The sequence below is a fragment of the Antechinus flavipes genome, chromosome 6, assembly GCF_016432865.1.
Source record: "Antechinus flavipes isolate AdamAnt ecotype Samford, QLD, Australia chromosome 6, AdamAnt_v2, whole genome shotgun sequence".
Taxonomy (NCBI): Eukaryota; Metazoa; Chordata; class Mammalia; order Dasyuromorphia; family Dasyuridae; genus Antechinus; species Antechinus flavipes.
In genome coordinates, this window is record NC_067403.1 from 198,396,760 (window position 1) to 198,419,585 (window position 22,826).

General features: G+C 37.3%; 1 protein-coding gene across 4 annotated transcripts in view; it reads left to right on the forward strand.

Annotated features, from left to right (window-relative positions):
* CTBP1 (C-terminal binding protein 1) overlaps positions 1-22,826 on the forward strand; it is a 423,238-nt gene that overhangs the window by 302,173 nt on the left and 98,239 nt on the right. Inside the window, exon 1 of one of the 4 annotated variants that reach the window (XM_051965804.1) lies at positions 17,634-17,818. The exons of 2 other annotated variants lie outside the window; for them this stretch is intronic. In XM_051965804.1, the coding sequence (XP_051821764.1) occupies positions 17,779-17,818 (40 nt within the window). In that variant the 5' untranslated portion in view covers positions 17,634-17,778. Of the gene's footprint in view, positions 1-17,633; positions 17,819-22,826 lie in introns of those variants that run through there. One more of the 4 variants, XM_051965803.1, reaches the window with a different exon arrangement.

The window sequence follows — 22,826 nt, forward strand, 5'->3', positions numbered from 1 at the left end:
TATCAAGGATCTGTTCAAAGAGTTTTTGTTCACATGGGTTATATTTGTAGCTATTTACTATATTAGAAATAAAAAATGGTTTTGAATTTGTAGACCTTCTGAAAGGGTTTCAGAGACCCCAACAATTCTTTGGACTATATACTTTGATGACCACTGGCCTAGATAATCCTGATTCTTAACTAGCAAAAGTCTTTACATTTCTTCATCCTGAGTAACATGTTCTGGAGCAATCTTTTCTCCCAACTTATCAAAATCACTTTTAATTGCATTTCTGTCTTTCTTTTAACATGACTTAATATACCAGGCATCTTACTTAATGAGAAAGATGCTTGTTTTCTATCAATAAGTGTTTTACAATTGAGAAAACTATTAAATATTTAATTGCCCATTTTTGGAGATACTTCATAACAAATTGCATTTTTTCCTTTATTTTATAAGTCATTTTAAAATTTATTTTGTTAAGAACTATTGTGATGTTTCTGGAAATAAGAAACTCTTAAAGTAACTATTAGTTACTATATTATTAGTAAAGTAACTATTTAAAATAAACCCATTTTGCATTTAGTTGTCGTTATTTTGTGCATCTTCTTAATTTGAGGTTTACTGTTCAAAATAGATTCATGGATATTTTTCATTAGTCTTAGTGAACAGTTATTTTCTTGTTTCTTCAGAACTTTGTGATTTTAAATATAGTATCTATTGATGCACTCAAAAGTAATTCTTAACAAAATAAACTAAGAATATAAATTCACAGCAATTGTTTTATACACATTCCACTGAAGCAGAGTGCCTGTCATTTGATACTACATCCTAAATCACTGGGCAAATTGAATGATTAATTGTAGAACAATGAGATGCCAGTTTTTCGATTGTGGGATTCATTTGGACCAATCTCCCATGGTTTTCTCCAGCAGAATGTAAACATTCCATACTCCTGTCAGCTAAGCAGGCAGTTTTGTTGGGTATAATTGAATGTTAAAGCTTTTTTTCCTTGTGGAGCCCTAGGATTACATGGAACATAGTTTGTGAAACTCAGAATTGGAAAATAATAATACCATACCTCACAGTTTTAACTATCCGGTGCTGAATTATGTGATCTGGTTAGTGGCTTAAAAAAAGGGAGAATAATATTCTCAGTCTTGGCTTCTTAGTGGAAGTAGAATGTAATCTGTATCTTAAAAGAAAAGAAGAGATGATAAAGAAAAGATGACAAAGAGAATTATAAGTAAGAGAATATCATGAACAAAGACAGAAATGGGCCTGAAAGATTGCATCAACATCCTATTTTTATAAACCCTATCTTTTTTTAACCTTTCAAGAATATAGGTATCAAGTGAAATTTAATATCTGGAGGAAATCCATTGTGAGCCTTTGTTTAAAGCAAAAATTTTGTAATTGTTGTTTGTTTCTTTGTTTACCAAGTAAAAGACAAGTCTCCCTTCCTTCCCCAGTTTCTTTTATGCGTAAATATGTCAGCCACTGGAATTATCTGAAATGCTCTTTTATTTTATCATTATTTTCCCAATCCCCTCTTATTGATTCAGATTGGCATATTTTTCTTTAATTCAATTCACCTCAGGCTTGAGTTACAGGAAAGAAGTGATAAAATCTCTAAAATTAGGATGTCTAGGTTTTCTTTCTAATACCAGTGATAAAATGTTAGAAAATAATCTAGGCATCTGAAGTGTCTTTCCCTTTTCTTTTTTTGGAAACACGGAGATGGAAAAAAATTGTCTTTTTCTATGACTTAACAATATAGATATTAAGAGGATAAAAAGCACTTTTGAAATGCCATTTGTGTATTTATCCCAATCAGTATGCATTTATTAAGTATCTACTGTGTTTCAAGCTCTTTGGTGAATGTTGACTTTATAGTAACCAAAATGAACCCCCAATTTATAATATGTATGCAAAAGAAATACATAGTTGGGGGGGGGAGATACTAAACTAGAGGAATCAGAAAAGGCCTCTTAAAGGAGCTAGTAGTGAAAAAGTTAGTTACAGCAATATAGTGATCCATGACAATTCCAAAAGACTCATGATAAAAAAAAAAATGCTTTCTATCTATCCCCAGAGAGAGCACTGATAAGTACAGATTGAAACAAATTTTTTTCACTTTATTTTTCTAAGTTTTTTTTCAAACAATATGGCTAATATGGAAATGTTTTGTAAGACTTCACATGTCTAATGGGTATTACATTGCTTTTCTTCTTAATGGGTCAGATAGAGGGGAAGAGAGAGAGAATTCCAAATTTTAAAAAGTTTTAAATGAATGTTAAATAATATATAGGTATAGGGTGAGGCAATAAAGAACGTAAGATGAAATTGAGAGGTGAAAGGAGCTAAGAGTTCCTCAATTTGTAGGTGAGGAGGGAGAGCATTTCAAGCAGGAAAACAGCTTGTATTAAGGCACACAGAAGGGAGATGAAATGTGATGTCCCAGAACATTGAGTGAAGAATAATATGTGTTGGGGATGAATGTCCCATCAACCTGAAAAGATAAGCTGGATCCAGATGGGAAAGGGCTTTAACTGCCAAAAAGAAGAACCTGTATTTGATCCTAGAGACAATAGGGAGCCAGTAGAGCATTCTGAGCAAGGAATGACATGGTTAAAGCGGCACTTTGGGAACATCAGTTTGGTAATTATATGAAACATGAAATGTCCAGGGGGAAAGACCACATATACAGAGATCAAATTGGAGGCTTTTAGAATAATGCAGGACAGAGGTAAGTAGTTAAATACAAAATAATTTGTGAGGGATCATAGACCAAGTTGTATGGTCTATATGGTCCAGGGAAGAGCTGAATGGAAAAAGATGAGGAAGAGGCAGAATCAGCAAGACATGGCACCTTGTTGATCATAGGCAGTAAAAGAAAATGAAGATGAAGGAGGCTGTTTTGAAGAATGTTTGAATTATTTGCAAAAATAGGTACCTGAAGAGGAGAAATGAATTTGTGGATTCTATTTTTGTCTATACTGAGTTTGAGAAGGTAAGCTCCTTGAAAGTAGGCATGGTTTCATTTTTTTGTAGTTGTATCCCAGAACTTAGAACAGTACTTGGAACATAATAGGTATACAAAACATTCTTGAAGATTAATTGATTGATCCCCTTATTTCTCTTAGCCAAATTAAGAGAAAAAGCTATTTATACTCATTGCTTTCTTTCTCTTGACTTCTTAATCTTTGGCAATCGATCTACTGTCCTCACCATTCAACTTAAGCTTTTCTCCAAATTTACTGATAATCTCAATTGCCAAAACTGATAGTCTTTTCTCAGTCCCTAACTTTCTTGACCCTTATCATTAGTTATCCATTGGACATTTCAAGCTGGATGTTCTGAGACATCTAAAACCCACCAGATTCAAACTAAAACTTATTCTTTTTCCACTAAAATTAGTGGTGTTAAATTCAACTAAAAGTGGATTCCTTTGGGTAGCATATTGACTTAGAAAACCTCAAATTATCAGCATCTAGATTATATTACACTTTTATTTTGCTAAACATTTCCCAATAAATTTTCATCTCATTCCAACTTTCAGCTATGAATTTCATACCTCCTCCTTAAACCATCTCCTCTCCCAAATTTCCTTTGTTTTTGTACAAGACACTACCATTCTCCCAGTCTCCTGCCATGTTATCTCACAGGTCTAGCCAGTAGCCAAATCTTAACATATCTTTACAACTCCTTTTTTTTCACCTCACACACCTCCTGCCTTAGTTCAGGCCCTTTTCACCTTTCACCTGAACTATTGCTATAGCCTCCTAATGAGTTTCCTTATTCCAAATCTCTCCCACTATGATGCATCATTACCACCAAAGGAGTTTTCCAAATACAAATCTGTTAGTTCCTTACTCAGTGACCTCCAATGGTTTCTCATTGGTTCTAGAAGAAAACATAAACTCCTCTGTTTAATTTTTAAAGCCCTTTACCATCTAACTCTAATCTATCTTTCCAGCTTCATTAGGAATTCCTTTTTCCTCTACCTTCTTTCAGTTTTCCCAATCCGTGATAAAGTCAAAATGGTCTTCTCTTCATTGTTCATAAAATCCACCTGATCATCTTCATTTCTGGGCCTTTCTTCCTGTCACCTCATTTGCCTAGAATATATACTCTTTCATCTCTGACTCATAGAATTCTTCTCTTCTTTCAAGATACAGCTCAAGTATTACCTTCTGGATAAAGCCTTTCCAAATACCTATAATTGTTTTCCAAACTGCTCTGTGTTTTAACTATTTTGTACATATGCTCTCTAAATTTATTTTGTATATAATTACATTGATACTTCTTATCTTCTATGCTAGACTATAAGCTCATTGAGGGTAGGGCTTGCTTGATTTCATGTATCTCTAGAACTTAGCACAGTACCTAGAATTTAATAAATACTTCTTAATAAATGTTGATATATTGGAGCTGTCAAGTTGTCTTTCACAGAAAGTTCTCATCTTTTAATTGCCATCTCACCTTTTGACTTACTGTTTCTGTGGGGTAGCCAAACTAACACATTTATTGTTTTAGTATACAATTTTAGCTAGTTTTTTAAAAGGGTTTTTTCAAACACAAAATTACGGTATAATCTTAAAAACGAATATTAACCAAACCTAACTTTAAGTTTTAATTGCATGTAATAGATCATGAAGTCTTTTTAGCTTCTTTTTTAGAATCAGAATTTCCCTTGGAAGATTGAAATAAAACAGAAAGAAGGCTGTAGAGGGAATGATTGAGAGATTTTTTGATAGTAGTTTCTTAGGGGTCTCTGTAGAAAGTAAAATGCAGAATGTTCCAGGTCATCCAAACAGCCAAATGTGGATTGATGAGTATTTTTTTATAAGCCCACCAAGCTTTGTAGTATCTGTAGTTTTATTATGGCTTGGGGTCTGCTCAATATTTTGAAACAAACTAAACAACTATAAAAAAAAAAGTATTTGGAATCCAAGGACCAGAATTTTAATCTTGAATTTACTCCTTAATAGCAAACATTTATATGACACTGCATGCTAGGCATATGCTAAGCATTATCTGTTTTGGTAGTCACAACTCTAGGAAATTGGTACTGCTATTACCCATTTTACAGTTGAAAAAACTGAAGCTAGCAGAAGTTAAGTGATTTGCCCAGGATTATAGAGGTATTAAATGTTTAAGTTTGGATTTGAATTCAGGTCTTCTGATTTCAGACCTTGTACTCTACCTACTAGTTAGTTGTTCCTTGCTACCTGTCTGACCTTAGTCAAGTAACAACTTGCTTAGAATTTAATGTTCAGATATCCAAACTTTGATTCTTAGATTAGATTCCAAGGTCCCTACATGCTAGCTCTAAATACTATTAATCTGAATTTTTTTTCAATCACAAAAAGAAACACTTTACTCAAATTAGGGTTTTTTCCTTCTAGACTTTTTGAAAGATCATTAATGTTGGGAGCTGAAAAGGAGCATCTAAACTTTCTCAGTGTCAGCCAAGAGGCTCCACCGCTGAGCCCCCAGCTTAGGAACCAAGACTTCTAACAACTCCAAGTGTGATTGACATCAAAGGGACTTGATAAATGGCAGAGCAGCTTGAATGTTCCTTTACTCTGGAGAAAGTTCCTTTCCTTTTGTTTTTGTCTTTTTAAAAATTTCTTTTCAGTCTTATTTGAACTAAACTCTACCAGGATGATCCAGCATTTATACACGATACTAAGATATTAGATAAAATGTAGTTGACTCACTTTGCTTTAGCCTATTGAATGTTCTGCTTCTGTATGAACAAGACAAAGACCTGCAAATTGTTAAAAATATATAAGTTACAATGATGAGAATTTTTCATACAAATAGAATTTCTCCGAACATTGTAAAGATTTTACCCATGGTCACCTTTGGGCCAGGCCCTCATCACCTCTCACCTAGACTATTGTAATAACCTCCCAATTCATTTTCCTTTTTCCATACATGTCCTACTTAACTACCAGCTAAAACATATCTAACCATCATTTGACTCTTGTTCAAGAAACTTCAGTTACTCCCTATTGCTTCTAAGATAAAATGCACACTCTTCTGTTTAGCATTTAGTCTTTCAGAATTGAGATCATATCCAGTATATTACTCCCCTTTACATATTTTGTTATCTAACCAAACTGTCACCCTTGCTGTTCTTAGACGTGAAATTCTGTTTATGCTTTTTTCATACCACCTACCTAGAATGTGCTCCTTCTTGCTTTATTGTTCATGACTCCATATGAACTTTTCTTGGCAAAGATACTAGAGTGGTATCCACTCTCCAGTTCATTTTACAGATGAGGAAACTGAGGCAAACAGGGTGAAGTGACTTGTCCATGGTCACATAGCTAGGAAGAGTCTGAGGCTGGATTCGAACTCCAGTTTTCCTAATTCCAGACCTGTGTAGCCACCTGTGTAGCAGCTCTTAAAGAGAAGGTTAAGCTTAAGTTGTCAGCTTGCAAACAAACTAGACTGAAACAGGGATGATTTACCCATTGAAGAAGGCACCTTTGTACAGTGGAAAGAGCATTGGAGCCCTTTGGCCTCAGTCACTCTTGTGGAGCCTTGTTCACTGGCCCTCATTCACATCATCAGATGTGAGATCATATTTCTGTCGTTCAGTTGTGATCCCATTTGGGGTTTTCTTTGCTAAGATATTGGAGTTGTTTGCCATTTCTTCCTCCAGGAAAACTGTTCTCTCTGACTCCAGGTCTGGTTGCTCTATCCACAACAATGCCTCCTTACTGTCTCTTCACTTAGTCCTCTTAGACTCCTACTTCCTTCAAAATTCTGCTAAAGGCCTATATAGTGGAATCCTCCAACTGTTATCACCTCTTCACCCCTTGAAATTGCCTTGTATTTGTGTGTATACACTTACACTTTTCCCAGAAATAATGGAAAGCCTTTTTTCATTCTCTGTGTCCCTCCTCTATAGCATATTGATTGATTAATTACATTTAAGAAGTACTGGTCAAGAAAAGAAACTTCATTATTTACTGGCAGTAATTATTTTCAAGGCCCTTCCCACCCTTACCTGTTGAATACCAGAGATTTCTTTTTGGATTAGGAATGTTTGTGTGCCTAAATATCTTTGAGGAATAGAGATCATGATCAAATGATAAAGTTGTTAACTATTTCTACTCATTAATAACTCTAGATTTTCCTTCTTTTCCCATAAGAGCACGTCTTCATTAAGCACTTGCTGTGTGCTAGCCAGGATGAATCCTTGGGGATAGAAATACAAGCAAGCAGCATAGTTCTCTCCTACAAAGTTTACATTCTGATAGAGGAAGGTGGCACATTCAGTTGTGGATGACACAGTGGATGGAGTGCTAGGGTTGACATGGGATTCAAATCCTGCTTCAGAGACGTCTTAGGTGTGTGACCTTGGACAAATCACTTAATTCCTCTTTGCTTTAGTGAAATGGGGAAATCGTCATAACCTACATCCCAGCTTGTTAGGAAGATCAAATGAGATAATATTTGTAAAATCCTTAACACAATACCTGATAGATAGTAGACACTATATAAATGCTAGTTGTTACTTTTATTATATAATCCATTTTACTTTTAGATAATCAAATGTGTTAAGGAGTATTTCCTTAGACAAGCCGCTAGACAGCATAGTTCTCACTAGACCGAAGCAGGAAGAACTCAAATCCAGCCTCAGACATCATCTGACTGTGTGACCCTGAGAAAGCTGCTTTGTCTTTGTCACCTCATTTCCTCAATCTGCCAAGGTCAGTGTAATGATGAAATGAGATGATATTTACAAAGTTATACTTACCAAAATGTGGGATATCTAGTAGGCACTTCAATTCTTGCTCCCTTCCCTTTCCCTTATCAAGCCACAATCTTATCAGGATCTTCACCCATTGCTCCTGTTTTTATCCACTGAGATCCAGAAGAACAATTATAATTAACAAGCATAATTCTTCTTCCAAATAAAAATCCTTCTAATCCTCACTTTGCATTCTTCCCTCAAAAAACAATCAATCATTTCTTCTCTGGGGTCCCCAGTTTCTTCAGGGAAGCAGCATAGTGTGCTGTGTTTGAACCCAAAGCAAGTGGTGTAGACTTGTCTGTGATGAGGATCAGATGAGCTGGTGTATATACCCTGCTGTGAAAAGTTGGATGCAGAACAGACACATGTCAGCTATATCATTCCTTCACCCCATTCTTACATTACCTGGGTCCCATCCCGGTTGCCCTCTTCTGAATGGATTCCAATTTCTTCATTTCCTTCTTTCTTAAAATTTTTTTTCAATAGTAGGAGATGGTAGGATTATCATCTCCCTTATTTTGGAAAGTGCCTTCCTTAATATTGCACTTCTGATGGCTGTTTCACATTGACTCATTGAGCTGGTAGATGACTAAACCCCAGGTTATTAAAACAAACTCTTACCTCCTTATATCTCTTCTATTTTATGGTTGTGCCTTGACTTTTTTTTTTAATAACAACTTTATATTTTTCAAAGTATGTGCAAAGATAGTTTTCTTGCAAAATTTTTTGTTCCATATTTTTCTCCCTCCCTCCTCACCTCCCCCCTTCCCTAGGCAGCAAGTAATCTCATATAGGTTAAACATATGCAATTCTTCTAACATATTTCCACATTTATCATGCTGCACAAGAAAAATCAGATCAAAAGGGAATAAATAAGAAAGAAAAACACAAGCTAGGAAACAACAATAACAAAAAAAGGTGAAAATATTATACTTTGATCCATATTCTGTCCCCACAGTTCTCATTTTGCAAATGGCTCACTCCATCAAAAGTCTGTTGGAATTGGCCTGAATCACATCATTGTTGAAAAAAGCCAAATATCACAGTTTATCATCACGTAATCTTCTTATTGTTATATACAATGTTTTCTTGGCTCTGCTCACTTTACTTAGCATCAGTTCATGTAAGTCTCTCCAGGCCTTTCTGAAATCATCCTGTTGATCTTTTGTTATGGAACAATCATATTCTATTACTTACATATACCATAACTTTTTCAACCATTCCCCAACTGATGGGCATCCACTAAATTTCCAGTACCAAAAAAGGGCTGCTACAAACATTTTTGCACATGTGAGTCCTTTTCCCTTTTTTATATTCTCTTTGGCTTATAGATCCAGTAGATCTGCCTTAACTTTTTAACAACTTAGTGGACTCTAAAGTTATCCCTTTCCCTTATTAGGTAGAATAGTTTTTTTTTTTTTTTTTGTGATTCAAATGACTTTCTAAAAACCTCAAATAAATTGGACAACAGAAAAATTTATCCAGAAAATATTTTGGTAGGAATTAATTAAAATAATAAGCAGTTCAGAAAATTTTACGAAGGGGACTAATGTGCTATTAATTGACACAACAATCTCGCCATCCAAACAACTCTATAGACACCAAAGATCTATAATCTGCTAAGAGAGTTGAGACTGCAATACTCTAGACACTGATACATCATTGCCTTAACCAGTGCAGAAACTGTCTAGGACACAACATTTATGTCCTATACTGATGACCTGGACTTCTCAGAAAAAATTTTCTCCTCAAAACCTCAACTGTCCAATACTTGAATGTACCATAAGGCTATATAGTTTATGCCATACTTAGGTTGAGGGGGAGGGAGGTTGCAAAAACAAAAGATAATTTGGGGATTTGCTTTCCCCAGTTTGACAATGAAAAAGATGTTCCAATTAAAATTCCAGTTTTTGTAGGCAGCTTAAAATTGTAAGGATCACTTCTTTAGGCAGTGGGACCCATTAAATTCACCCTTTAAATCATAGAGTTGTTAATATTGAACTAGCATTTTAGCCTAAGAGTGAAACTTTGGTGAGATGATTTTGCTATGGAATCTTTTCCAGCAAAGGAAAGGTTAAAACTTCCTTCTCTGCTAGCCAAAGGGTAGAGCTGGTTTTTGACAATAACTCCTTTGTCAAGAATTTGAGATTTCAAGGACCATAAATGGGACCTACTCCTAATGTGTAAAGGCTTGAATCTAAATAGAGGGGAGGAATTAAAGAAGCAAATACACTACTGTCTCCAAACATTTAAGGGGCTGTCATGTGGAAAGGGCTTGTTCTGCTTGGCCCCAGAGGACAGAACAGGACATGCAGGCAAAGGTGGCAAAAAGACAGATTTGGGTTTGATTTAAGGGAAAACTTCTAACAATTGGAGCTCTCCAAAGGTAGGATCAGCAGAATGATAGCCAGAGGCCCACCAATAGAAGCTGGATGACTATGGAAACTCTAGAGGTGGAAGGCCCACTTAGCTGGTATGGGAACCTGATGCCCTTCAGATACTCTTTCTGCTCTGAGACTGTGATGTTCATTTCCTCTTTGCTCTCTCCTCTCAATTTTTATAACACTCCATCTGGATTCTCTACTACCCTCTGGGTCTTTTTGTGTTTTTGGGACTCTAGATTACTGCTTATTCAAGTAGATTCGGGATTGGGGAGGAAGGTAACAAGACCAAAATATTTGGTGAATGGAGAAAGGAAACTTGATGTAAACTCTTGGAGACCAGGGATTATTTTGTTTCTATTTCCTCAGCATTTGGTGCAATTTCTTGTACTTAGTAAATACTTAAATGTTTATTTAATTAAAACGAGATCTCTACTATGTATAGACATCATGATTTGGAAATAATATTGGATTTGTATCTAAAAGATTTGGAATGAGCTTGGTTTAACCATTGGTGTGTGATCTTGGTTAAGTGAGTTCCTTTAACCTCTTGATCTCAGTGTCCCCATCTGAAAGATAGAAATGAATGTACTACCACCTTAAAATGTTGTTTTGAAGACCAATTGATGGAATTTAGATAAAGCACTATTACTAATACATAATGTTTAGACTATAATGGGAGTAATGTGCTTCATGCTGTAAGAAAATAAAACAGATATACATCAGATATTAGCAATCCAAGAGTTAAATCACATACAAGTTGGAGATAGTAATGGAAGGGAAATCACAAGATTTGATTTGCCAAATGAATGACTTAGAAGAAGTTAAGAGGAGTAATACTACAGACACGGATGGTCAGGAAGAAATGAGATTTAAGCTATACTTAAAAGAAAGGTAGGAAGCAGCTTTATAGAGGAAGCAAGGCACTGAGACATATTAGAGCAATGTTTAATGGAGAAATAATGAGTAAAGTCATTCTGTTTGATTGGTAGGTTTCGTGCAGAGAAGTAATGAAAGATAAAGACTAAGCAGTACAGAAGCATCATTTTTGTGGAAGGCCTTGAATGCCAAGCAAAGCTTTGTGGCAACATCCTACACTGGAGAAAGTGCTCAATTTGGGAATCAGAAAATCCAGGACTGAGTCCTGCTTCAGCAGCTTAGCAGCCTTGTTTCCTTGCTCAGGTCATTTGACCCCGAGGATTTTCATTTATAATGAGGAGCTTGTTCTAGATGATCATTAGATTCTCTTTCAGAATCTGTAGAACCATGGGAGCCATTGACTAGTTCGAACAAAAGGGGCCAATGACAGGATAAAGGAGATATTTTTGGAAGATTAAGCTACTGGCTCTGTGCAGAAGGGAATTCAGGGGTGATAGACCAGCAGTGTCAGACTCAAAAAGAAATGAGGGCCACCCATCTCTGTAAATATTGACTTCATTTTAAAATGTGCTATTATTCGTTTTATTGTATTTTTATTTGTGTGATATTTGCAGTTACAAGGCCACATGTGGCATACAGGCTACATGTTCGACATTTCTGTCGTAAATAACACATTAGGAGGTTACTTAGAAAGCAATAGTTTAATACTATTAGATAAATTTTTAAAAATCTATTAGGGAACATCTTGTGGGAATGATGACAAGAAATAGAAGAGGATATGTTTTTGAGATTTGGTGAAACAATGATTGCTGATTTGATCTCTGAATTCATTTATTCAAAAAGTCTTTATTAAGTCTTTACTACTAAACAGGCATAGCATGAAGCAATAGGGTTATCTAGATAAAAATGAAACAATGATTGCCCTCAGGGAACTTATGTTTTAATATGGATTTAGAGAAGGAATAGCCAAAGATCCTTTGTTAGGCTATGTTGTAAGCTTTTCAAAGAATTTGATTTGTGATTAATAAATCAAATAGTACATTACTTGTTGCTCAAGCCAGTGGGGAAAAGAGATCTTTGTTACTAACCTGTGTATTTTATAAGTGGTCTGCTCTGTTTTTGCAATAGCTCATGTATATCTGTTAAATATAATTTTGGTTTTCTTTCATAAGTTTGGTTTTTAATATGTAAGTATTTTTTTTTATTGAAATCCAAAGGTTCTACTTCGTCCAACCTAAAATGGCCCTGTGGAGTCAGTTTTATGATGCCAGAAACCATCATCATTCAGGAGATGATATTGACCTACTTGGCTGGAACATAGGTGCTCTATGTAAGCATGGAGTGGAAAAGAAGAGAAGAAAGATACAAAGCCTTTTCACTTGTTTTTAGATAATAAAGATTGTCATCTACGTGACATTTTTTAAGGCCACATCCCGTATTCTTCTCCCTTAAGTAATTTTCTTATTCAGCACATGTCCATATCATCTTTTCAATGTTAACTGAATCCCAAAGTGCTCAATTAAAACAGAACTATATTTTATGTGCCTATTTCTCAAGTCATTGTCTAGAGGAACCAGAGACTCCTCTAGGGTCTCTAATTCTAATTCTAAATTCTAATGCATACCCACTGTTAATAATATTAGTGATAGAAATGTTCAAGATCACTTCATTATATTGAAGTTCAACATATAAAGCATCCTTGTGAATTTTTAAAGAATGGTCTTCAGCTACAAAAGATGGGAACACATAGTATTGGAAAAGTGGAATAAAAATAGGCACATTGATGCATTTTTTGGCAGAGTTGTAAAATGAAATTCTTGAAAGGAACTTGGAATTTTGCACATAAAGTGACTAAAATAGTCACAACCTTTGCCCAGAGATTCCACTGATTGTAAGAAACCTCAAGGACTCCACTGACAAAAAAAAGAATAATTCCATGTAAACCAGTATATTTGTAGAATCACTTTTTGTGACAGTAAAAAAAATTGAAACAAAATAGATTTCCATCAATTGAGGAATGGTTAAACAAATTGTGGCCATAAATGGATATTATTCTGTTGTTAAAAAGTACAAATACAGAAGGAACAAAATAACCAAGAAAACAATATTACACATATAATGTGTAATACACATTAGCCCCCAAGAAAAGGTATGAGAAGATGTCACCATAGTCTCTTTTCAGGGATTGGGGTCCATAGGTATGAAAAATTTCCTATAATGTTAGATTTTTTTCAATATATTTCTAAGCTTTATAGAATTTTTTTCTTTTTCCTTTTCTTTTTGTTTTAAGTAATAATTTCTGGGAGAGAGAAGAAAGTGGCATCTTGAGGGAAATCTAGGTGATATAAAAATGTGATCAATAAAAATCTATTTTTAACTAAAAGAATGATCATTAGGAAATAATATTGATATTAGAAATGTTATTCTATGGCTAACTGGTTTTCAGAAATTTAAAAAAATTAATCCCCACCATATAAATGAATCTTTTAAGTTCATTACAAAATACTCTAACATTTATTATCTAGGATTCAAAATGGCTAAGTTGATTAATTTGGAAAGTCATTTAAGTGAATGTGATGATCGTCAGGATTATTGAAAGTCCTGCAATTTCCATTATAGTAAGTCTCATGCAGCATTTCTGTTGTAGAAATAAGCATTTCAAAATTAGCTATCAGATATTACTGAGACTCTAAAAGACTTCCAGGCTTGCTTTTCTAGATGGCTGCTTAAGCTCTGTCTCCAAATGTACAGGAATGCCTGCTGATCCTGTCACTTTGTCCTTGTGCTTAGATTCTCTTGAGAGCAGGCCTCATCTTCATTCAGACTGAAGGCCTTTAATAGATTTGTTCTTAAGCTGGTTTTTTCCCCCAGTTTTCTCCAGTCCCACATAATAAGAAAGAAGGTTTTGGTAGCTGTGATAAGTCAATTCCCTCAGTGTATAGCTTGGATTTAGCAAAATAGCAGAGATAGTCTGAAAGTTTCTGTTTAGAAAGGCCTTGAACCAAAGGCCTTTGCCTGCAAGTAAAAATGAAAAGAGCAAACATGACCACATTTGGAATTTTTCCCTAGATATGGAAGAAGGAACAAAAAAAACTATTAATCATTGCTTCCATCTGTTCATGGTGCCATTATCAGTTCAGCATTCCCCTTGTCATAATATTATGCACCATACCCCTTTTCCTCCCTGCCATTGTACCAACAATTGCACTTTTAGATCAGTATTTATCCAAAATAACCACACATAGCATGATCAGATCAACATATTCTCTCTTCTTGCCCAATTTTGTTATACTTTAATTAGATTTTTAAATTTTAATTAACTATATGATACTAAGTTTTCTTTTTCTGTTTTAGATCATCTCAATAGTTCAGGTTTTAGTCACATAAGAGAAAGCCACTGTCTCTTTCTGTGTCTGGTATAGCACATCCTGCATTGTTCCCTGCCCGAGTGTAGCCAACCATGTTAACGTGCTATTTTGTAATCCTGATATACATACAGATGCTACAGTTTTGAATCAACCCCTTTCTGAGTTCCATTTTGAAAAAGTGTTCTCTTAGCTAATTTAGCCATATTGCTTTAACATTTATTTAATTAGAACTGCAAAATGGGGAAATTCCTTGGTAGTATTGGACCAACCTTAAGTAAATTCATCATAAAATGCTCATGTGTGGTGAACCTGAGAGACAGTAAAAGCATTACTGATATTTGAGCAAGCTAAGAAAATAACGATCAGTTGAGTAAAAACATACATTAAACAACATAAAAACAAACATTAAAACATTAAATCAAACCCAAAAAGTTGGCAGCAATCATTCAGCTTAGATACACTAAACCAGAAGGCAGAATCGACGTATAGTGAAATCCTTTCCTCCGAGAAAGAAAAGGGGGGGCCCCTCCCTAATCTGCACCATACTACGTATCTATTTCTCCCCAGAAAGAAAAACATTCCCCAAATGGTGTTTTTAGTTGCTTGTTCTTAAACAAGTAACTTTTAAAATATCAAACTCTTCAATAAAAATGACTACTTGAGGAGAAAGCTGTTCTCTTAAGCCTGTTGCCTTCCTTAGCCAAAGGACTTTGCCGCCGGGATTGCTTCGGGACGTGGGTGCACGTTTCGGGCTAGGCGGCTGCCTGCCTCTCCCTAGAGAAGCCCTTCGGACCCGGACTCCCGAGGCCTGCTCTTAGAAAGCTGCACGTTGCGCAGAAGGGAGGAGAAGGGCTGGACTGCTCTCTCTTCCTGGGCAGTCTGGCCTCAGCAGATTGTTTCGTAGGTTTTAAGTTAACGCCTGTAAATGCCAAGGTCTTTCAATTCTCTGAAATTTTTAGAACATAAAGTTTTCAAAGGGTCAAAAAGAAACTCTAAACCCAAACTTTCGTCTTAGGCGTGCGTTTTAGCGAAAGGAAAGACGGTTCCGGGGCGGGGACGTGAGGAGTAGAAATTACTTGTCACTTCATGATTCCGAGAGACCCTAGGGCCCAGCTCTCGGGCCCCAGAAAGTGATTAGGCCTTGAAGTGCCCGGCCATTATGGGAGTGAATTGTGTGCTGGCTCGAGCTCCTCTACATACAGTTTAGTGTGTACTGCATTATACGAGTCAGCTGACCCAGCCTGGCTGGAGATCTCCGAGAACTCAATCTTTCGGTTTCTGTCCTCGACCTCCTCCTAGTCAGCTCCCCTAAGCTTTCTTTGCGACAGTCAGAAGGAGAGGGGAGGCGGGGAAGGGATACCTGTTTTCTTGTAGTACTGCCTGAAATTGATGGAGGAGGTTCAGCAGGCCTAGTAATGGTTAACTCGTATTTTGGAAAACTGCATATTGGATTGAAATATAATGTTTCACTCACAGTTGGGAGTTTGGTTGGTTTTGTTTTGTTGGTAGTGGTTTTTAGGGGAAAATAATATATTTATTTTATATAAAGGAAGGATCCTAAATGTGATAGAACAGCACATGTACTACACTTAGGGAAAAGATGCATCCTGTGATTCCATCTAAGAGTGTCTGGGTGTTTTAGACACCAGTTAGTTTTCTGCCGCCTCAACATGCCTGAGCAAAGAAGGAACCCTTCATTTGGATTCAGAAGATGTGGTTTTGAATCCCGGTCTGCTATACACTCTCAAATGATCATAAATGTCACTTATTTCTCAGGATTTCCTACTTTTTTTTTAAGAGGACATATAATTTTAAGTCTCTTCTTCTAGTCCCTGTCCTCCAGACCATTGGCTCCTATAGTAAAACCACTAGAATTTAAATTTCTCTTTCCAACTTACTCCTAATACCTGTATCATACACTTAAATCTGGAAGGAATATTAGAGACTATCTAGTCCACACATCTCCCTTTCCCCATTTTACAGATGAGTAAACCAAGGCTCTGGGAGGGTTGTCTGACTGATACCTAGGTCAGACAGATAGTAAACATCAGAGGCTATATTTGAAGCCAGAGCTCTTTCCATCACATTCTTCACCAGATCCCTACCAGATCCATTCTGCAGCACCCATTCCTCTTATTTCTCATGATTGACATTTCAGGATCCAAAGGGTCTTGAAATAGGTTAGAAAGAAAAATTATTAATACTCCATCGTTTGCAGGCACCTACTTCTGGAGCAGCGCCTTGATCCTTGAGCCTTTAGAGTATGATGTATTACTAGCTGCCTTCTGATAGCTATTGCACCATTTGGAAACCTAGCTTTACTCCAATCCCATTTCTAAAATCTATTTCTAGCTTGTGTTTTCCTGAAGTAAGGTTTTTTTTTTTTGTTTTGTTTTGTTTTGTTTTTGCCTACTTTGGCTCCTAGCTCACACCCTGTTGACTGAATTTGTGACTTTGAGGAGTGATTTGTAGCCTTTCACAGTTAAGGTAAATAGATTTGCTCATTTGGGGGGCAATCATTTTTGTTGTTAGTAGTGTGGGAAACCATTTAGTTTGTTTTCTGATGACGGGAAAAGGTTTTTCTTAAGAAGAATATATTTATTTCGTGGTAGTCATTCACCTTTTGTCACAAAATAATGACATTAAGAACCCCACTTTCAATGGTTTCGACCCCTTCTCCCTCCCACCTCAATCTATCAACTTCTTATAGATTTTCTGAGAAGATGTATTTTTAATGCTAATTTCAATTGCCGGAGGAGGTGGAATGCACTGGATATTGTAGCCAAGACTTTACCAGAAACTATATACTATGTTTCCTTAAGGACAGAAGGGCTTTTTATACTTAGTTACTCTCTCTGATTTCATTAACAATTACAGTGTCTGTGCAAGATTCAACCCCATTGATTTTTGATAAATTGTCTACAGTATGGGCTGGGTGTTGGATACATCACCAAGTTCTCACATACTCTTTTTTTTTTTTCCCCAGTTACTAAATTTATTTATTTATTTATTTATTTTTGTCGTTGACTTATTTTCAAAGGGGAGCATCTGATCGGAGAGTCGGGGGCGCTTTAGTGCGAGCCCATGCGCCTTTGGGTCCCTGTTGCCTTTTTCTTTCTCCCTCCACTCCCGTTTTACTGTGCTTTTCTTGCCTGGAAACAAGAGATTAATTTTGCCCGCGCCAAGCCCCGCCCGCTCGCCTCTCCCACCGTGGAGACAGCCGCACTCGGGCCGAGGGTGAGGGAGGGAGGGAGGCCGTGTGTGGGGAGTGTGTGCATGTGGGGGGGCGAGGGCGCGCGCCTCGGGGAGAAGCGGAGCGGCCGCCGCCATCTGCGGACCTGCGGGAGCCTCACTCCCCCAACTTCTCCCTCCGCGCCCCCGGACCTGCCTTTCAATGGGAAGTTCGCACTTGCTCAACAAGGGCTTGCCTCTCGGTAAGGACTACAGCCTCGAGCGGGGAGTGGGGGTGGGGATGGGGATGGGGGGGGGGGGGCTGGGCTCCCTGCGGGAACTGAGCTGAGCGAGCCGGGGAGACGCCCGGCCGGGCCTGGGCCCCGGCCCCGCGGGAAAAAGCCTGCGGGGCCGCCGAGGGTGCGGCGCCTGGGGCCGGGCCGGGCCGGGCCGGGCCGGGGACTAAAACGAGGCCGAGGAGGTTTCCCCTCTCTACTCCCTTCCCCCCTCTTCGTTCCCCCTTCCTTCCTCCTCTCTGCCTGCGCCTCTCGCTGCTGCTGTAGCTGCCCGCTGGCTTTGTGTGTGTGTGTGCGTGTGTGTGTGCGCGTGTGTGTGCGTGTATGTATGTGTAAGGCGGAGGGGGTGGGGGCGCCCAGAGACCTTTTTTCTGGACTTGGGGCTGGGAGGGGGGCGTGCTCCGCCGCCGGGGCGGGGAGGGGGGGGGGGCTCCTCCAAGTCGAGCCCCGAGGTTGACCCGGATGGTGACTGCGGAATCCTGCAGGCCCCAGGCCCGAGAGGGAGCCCTGCTGCCGTGGGTCGGCGCCTCAGGCTGCTTGCTCACTCCGAGTGAAACAGGAAGTCCCGCCGATCCCGGAGACTGGGCCGGGGCCTAAACACCCCTCCCAGCCCCCACCCTCTCCCCTCCTGCTGCTCCGGGGCTGGGGGGGGGGGGGGAGGGCGGGGGCTGTCACTGCCGGTGTGAGGCCCGGGTGTCACTGGACAGAGACCCTGGGCTACGTGCGAGACACAAAGGGAGAGGGCCCGGGAGAAAGCAGAAAAAAACAACTTTATTTTGCCGCCCAGTCTATTGTGTTTCTTTGTTTTGAAAATAGTTTGGGGAAGCAGATGGTCGGTTTTGCCTTTTTGATAATAAGTCCTAGTATCCTCGGAAATTATCTTCTGCATGAATACTTTCGTAAAATTTTCACCTGTTGTAGCTGTAAATGTCACCAAGGTTTGGAAGCTCTCAATACATTTCAGTAATCATTGCCTTTAAAAAGACAAATAAGATGTTCGATTTTAGAGGATGGCTGATCAAGAGAAGGGAATCATCCTTTAGTTTCACTTAAAAGAATGATGCTGATAGAACTCTTGTGACCGCCTGTTCTCCGGTTATATTATTTTTCTTAACTGCGAATTAGGACAAATAACCAAATTTTTGATGTATGCTAGATGCCCAGGTCCCTTGCAGCCTGAAAAGGTATGATTCTGTAATAATGCATCACAGAAATGATATTTGCTAAGTAATTCTTAAGTACTAGATGTGCACATAGCAACTGCAGTCATTTTGCAGATGGTTAACATCCAGGGATTTTTTAACATCATTGCTACAGTATGTTCCAATGGGAAAAGGCCAAGTCATCCAACTCTGATTTAAATCCTTACTGCAGGAGACAGAAGCACAACTAGGTCATTTTTAATATGTTCTGGCTGGCTTTTGGAAAATAAATGCAGAATAAATACACAAATATGAATTTTAATATCAACGTAAAAACAGTTTCCCTGAGGTTTTGCCTACTGTTCTAAATGTAATTCAGTGCTTCTAGATTACATCTTTTAGTCACACATAGTAAAATTACCTGCCAACTTTCTCATATTTAAAAAAAGTTTCTGGAAGTCATATTAGCATTAAGATTTTTTACTTTAATCAGCATTTTGTAATGTACAATATATATGATCTGTTTTTTGCTATTCTGTTAATATAATACTATTAATTTCCATTTAATTCTTCCAACTTATAAAATTATCTTGCAGCCTTATAAATAGACTTTGAAGTTGCTGGGTTTTTTCTATGTTTTTTTTCTTGGCTTTTACAAACACTTTCTGAAGAGGGAGAGGAGGGAACTAGGAGGAAGGGGGAGTTAATTTCCTAAAGAAATCATTCTTTGTTAAAAGAATGCCTTGTCTTCCCTCTTAATTTAAAAACTCAAACAGAATGTAATACACAATTTAGTTCTCCATAGAAGTTAGTGAATGTACACAAAATAAATATTGTTTACAGCATTCATTGTGTTCCTTTTTAAAAACTTGTTCAAGTGTTAAAGGCTGCCTTTTAAAATTGTGGTGTTTTTTTTTGTAGCATTGAATGGTTTATAAAATATTTTAAATACATTATTTTATTTTACTAATGTTATATTCTCTAGTTCTTGCTTAGAATGAAATTCTAATCCCAAGCATTTTGATTTTTTTTAATTGCACTGATATTTAAAAGGTATATAATTGACTCTAGTTAGCAGCCAATAATTTCCTCCCACTTCCCTTTATTTGTATGTGTAATTAGTGGAAGTGGAATGGCAGTAGGCTTTGAAGAGTAAGTCATCTCAAGTGATCTCTGTGATCCTCAAAATTTAAGACAGAATATATTTAGGACACAGTAAACTATTTCTGTTTTTCTATCTCTGTTTGATTCTCAGTTTCTCCAGAATTAAAGTTAAGAGCTGGACTGTTTTATCCAAGGGATCTTATAGCTTTAAAATTTCATGATAGCATTTCTTGGTACAACATTTTATCTCTGTTTTCTTTCATGTTGCTTTATGTTTAAGAAATGGATCTTTTTAGAGTCAAGAGTACTTATCTCAGACCTGTCATTTTAATATTTTTTAAAGTTGTAAAATACAGTCATGGCTCTCAGTTCAAAAATCTCTCTAGCTGAAGAGATCAGCATTTGACTCCATATCATAATGTGTTACCAGAAAGCTCCTGTGCTTAGGCAACATTTTTTATCACTGTTTCACTGCCTTGGTATCACACAATTTGGAAACCTGAGCATTATACAAATAAAGAGTCCAACCCCTGCTGTAAGGAAACATTTGACTGAAATGGTTAAAATTTAAGAGCTTCATCAGCATGGGAACTATACTTAATTAGAATTTTTGAGAGAGTGATCAATATGATAAGACAAATACACAGAACATCTAAGTGATATAGGATGAGGCTCGATCAATTATTTTGACCCAGCTTTTTATAGTACTGCTATTGTCTTAAGCACTTAAAACCATCATTAGCCCAAAAGATTACACCTTGTTTTCCATGGCTTGGCATAAAATGAATTATTTTATTTTGTGAGTGTTTAAGAGGTGGGCAGGGAAGCACAAGGCAGAACTCTTGGGCCAGTGATCCTAGATCTTATGGGATATTAGAATTATATATTTAGAGCCAGAAAAGACTTTAGAAGTCCTCTAACTCAATTCCCTCAATGTAGTGATAAAAAAAAATGGAGGCCCCAAAAGACCCAAAGTTATGAGATCAAAGCTCTAGAATTGGAAGATACCTCCAAAGCTGTTGAGTACACTTCTCCCCCCTTTTATAGATGGGAAAATTGAGATCTAAGGTCACATCTTAGTAATAAGTGTAAATTGAGTTTTAAATCCTGTCCTTCAGTGTTCTTCCTCCTCTCCTATATTTCCACTCTCCTCCAGCTTCTGGGATGCAGGTTTCAGGATTTTAATCTTCTCTAGCAACAAGTAAGTGATAAAAGTAGCATGGCAGTCTTGAAAGCAGGACTCACGTGTGGCTAATATCTTACCCTCTTTAATGAAAGGATCTACAAAACTGAAATCGAGCTGTAGCTGTCCACTTTCACTTTTGGAAGATTCTGGCCTTCTTTCTTTTTATTTATTTAGACTGTCAAGGCATTCCTAAGGCCAGTGTTGGGCTGAGGGAAGCTTTCTGGCAGAGTGGCTCACTCAAAAGGTATAGAAAGCTGACACTGGAATCTGTGATTCAGAAAAGCAAATAGAAAATTGCCATTTTCTACAACTCCCACTGTGTGTATAATCCCAGTTTTTTGCCTTGAGTTATTCTAAGGCTTTACCTTCGTGTTGTGTGTGTGTGTGTGTGTACACATAAAAAAAACACATTTATTTCCTGGCTAGATTGAGAAAAATTGTTCTTTTAAGAGTATCAGGGAAGCTACCTGAAAAGTGCTGCCTCGATTAAATTCTAGAATTTTCTTTGGCTAGGATCAGAAGCTCAGCACTTGGCTTAACTATAGGGAAAGGGATGCCAAGAAGAAAAGGAATTGACCTTGCTCCAAAATTTTGCAAAATAGGAAATAGAAACATACTCCTTATCATGACATATTTTATTTGAAAAGTTTAGTTTTTATGACACATAGTTTCTATAATAATTTTAAATCAAGATTTATGCATTCAACTTTTTTATACCTTTAAGCTTATAAAATGAGAAAAGATAACTGCCATTAAATAAGATTTACTTTATTGATTCATTATTAGTAATACTTATCATAAAAAATTGTTTCTCTCAGCATCTTTCTAATGTAGTTTACCTCTAGGATCAGATCCTTGAAAAACAGGAAAAAAATAAAAAGAGATAGAATTTCCATCTGTTATTTGAGGGCACTCGGGTTATGTATAAAATTGCTAAGTATGTAAGGCCTTATCCTAGAACTAGGCTTTTTAGAAATCTAGGATGAGAAAATAATCTTTCTCATTCCTGTGTCTTGGACTATGTATAGAGACTCCTGCCTCTCTCTATTCCTCTCTCCTTCCCTCTCTCTGTGACTCTTTCTCTTTCTTCTCTTTTCCCTCCCTCATAATCTAAGATTTGGGGCCAATCCCCCTTCTCCCTTAATTCTCCCCACTCAGAACACCTTTTTTGGAAGTTGGAAGAGTATAATATCCCAGGGACAGGTTTTTGGAAAAGGAGTTAGAAATAGTGAACTAACAAGAAAAGCATTAAATTGGGCCTATCAGTTAATAAGCATGTTTGTGAAATCCGCCGTACTACAGAGTGCTTCATGAACATGGCACTAGAGCTGGACTTTGGAGGAGAAAAGAAAGAATTTTAGCAGTCAAATATAGAAGAGGCTGCACAAAGCATAGAGAAAGGAAGCCAGGATGGAATCTGCATCTGATAAACCAGTTTATTACAATGAAGAGTACCCAAAAAGATACAATCTGAAATGGGCTAGAACAGTGTTTAGTAGCCACTTGGAGGAGGGTGTGGAACGACTCAGATAAAAAAATATAT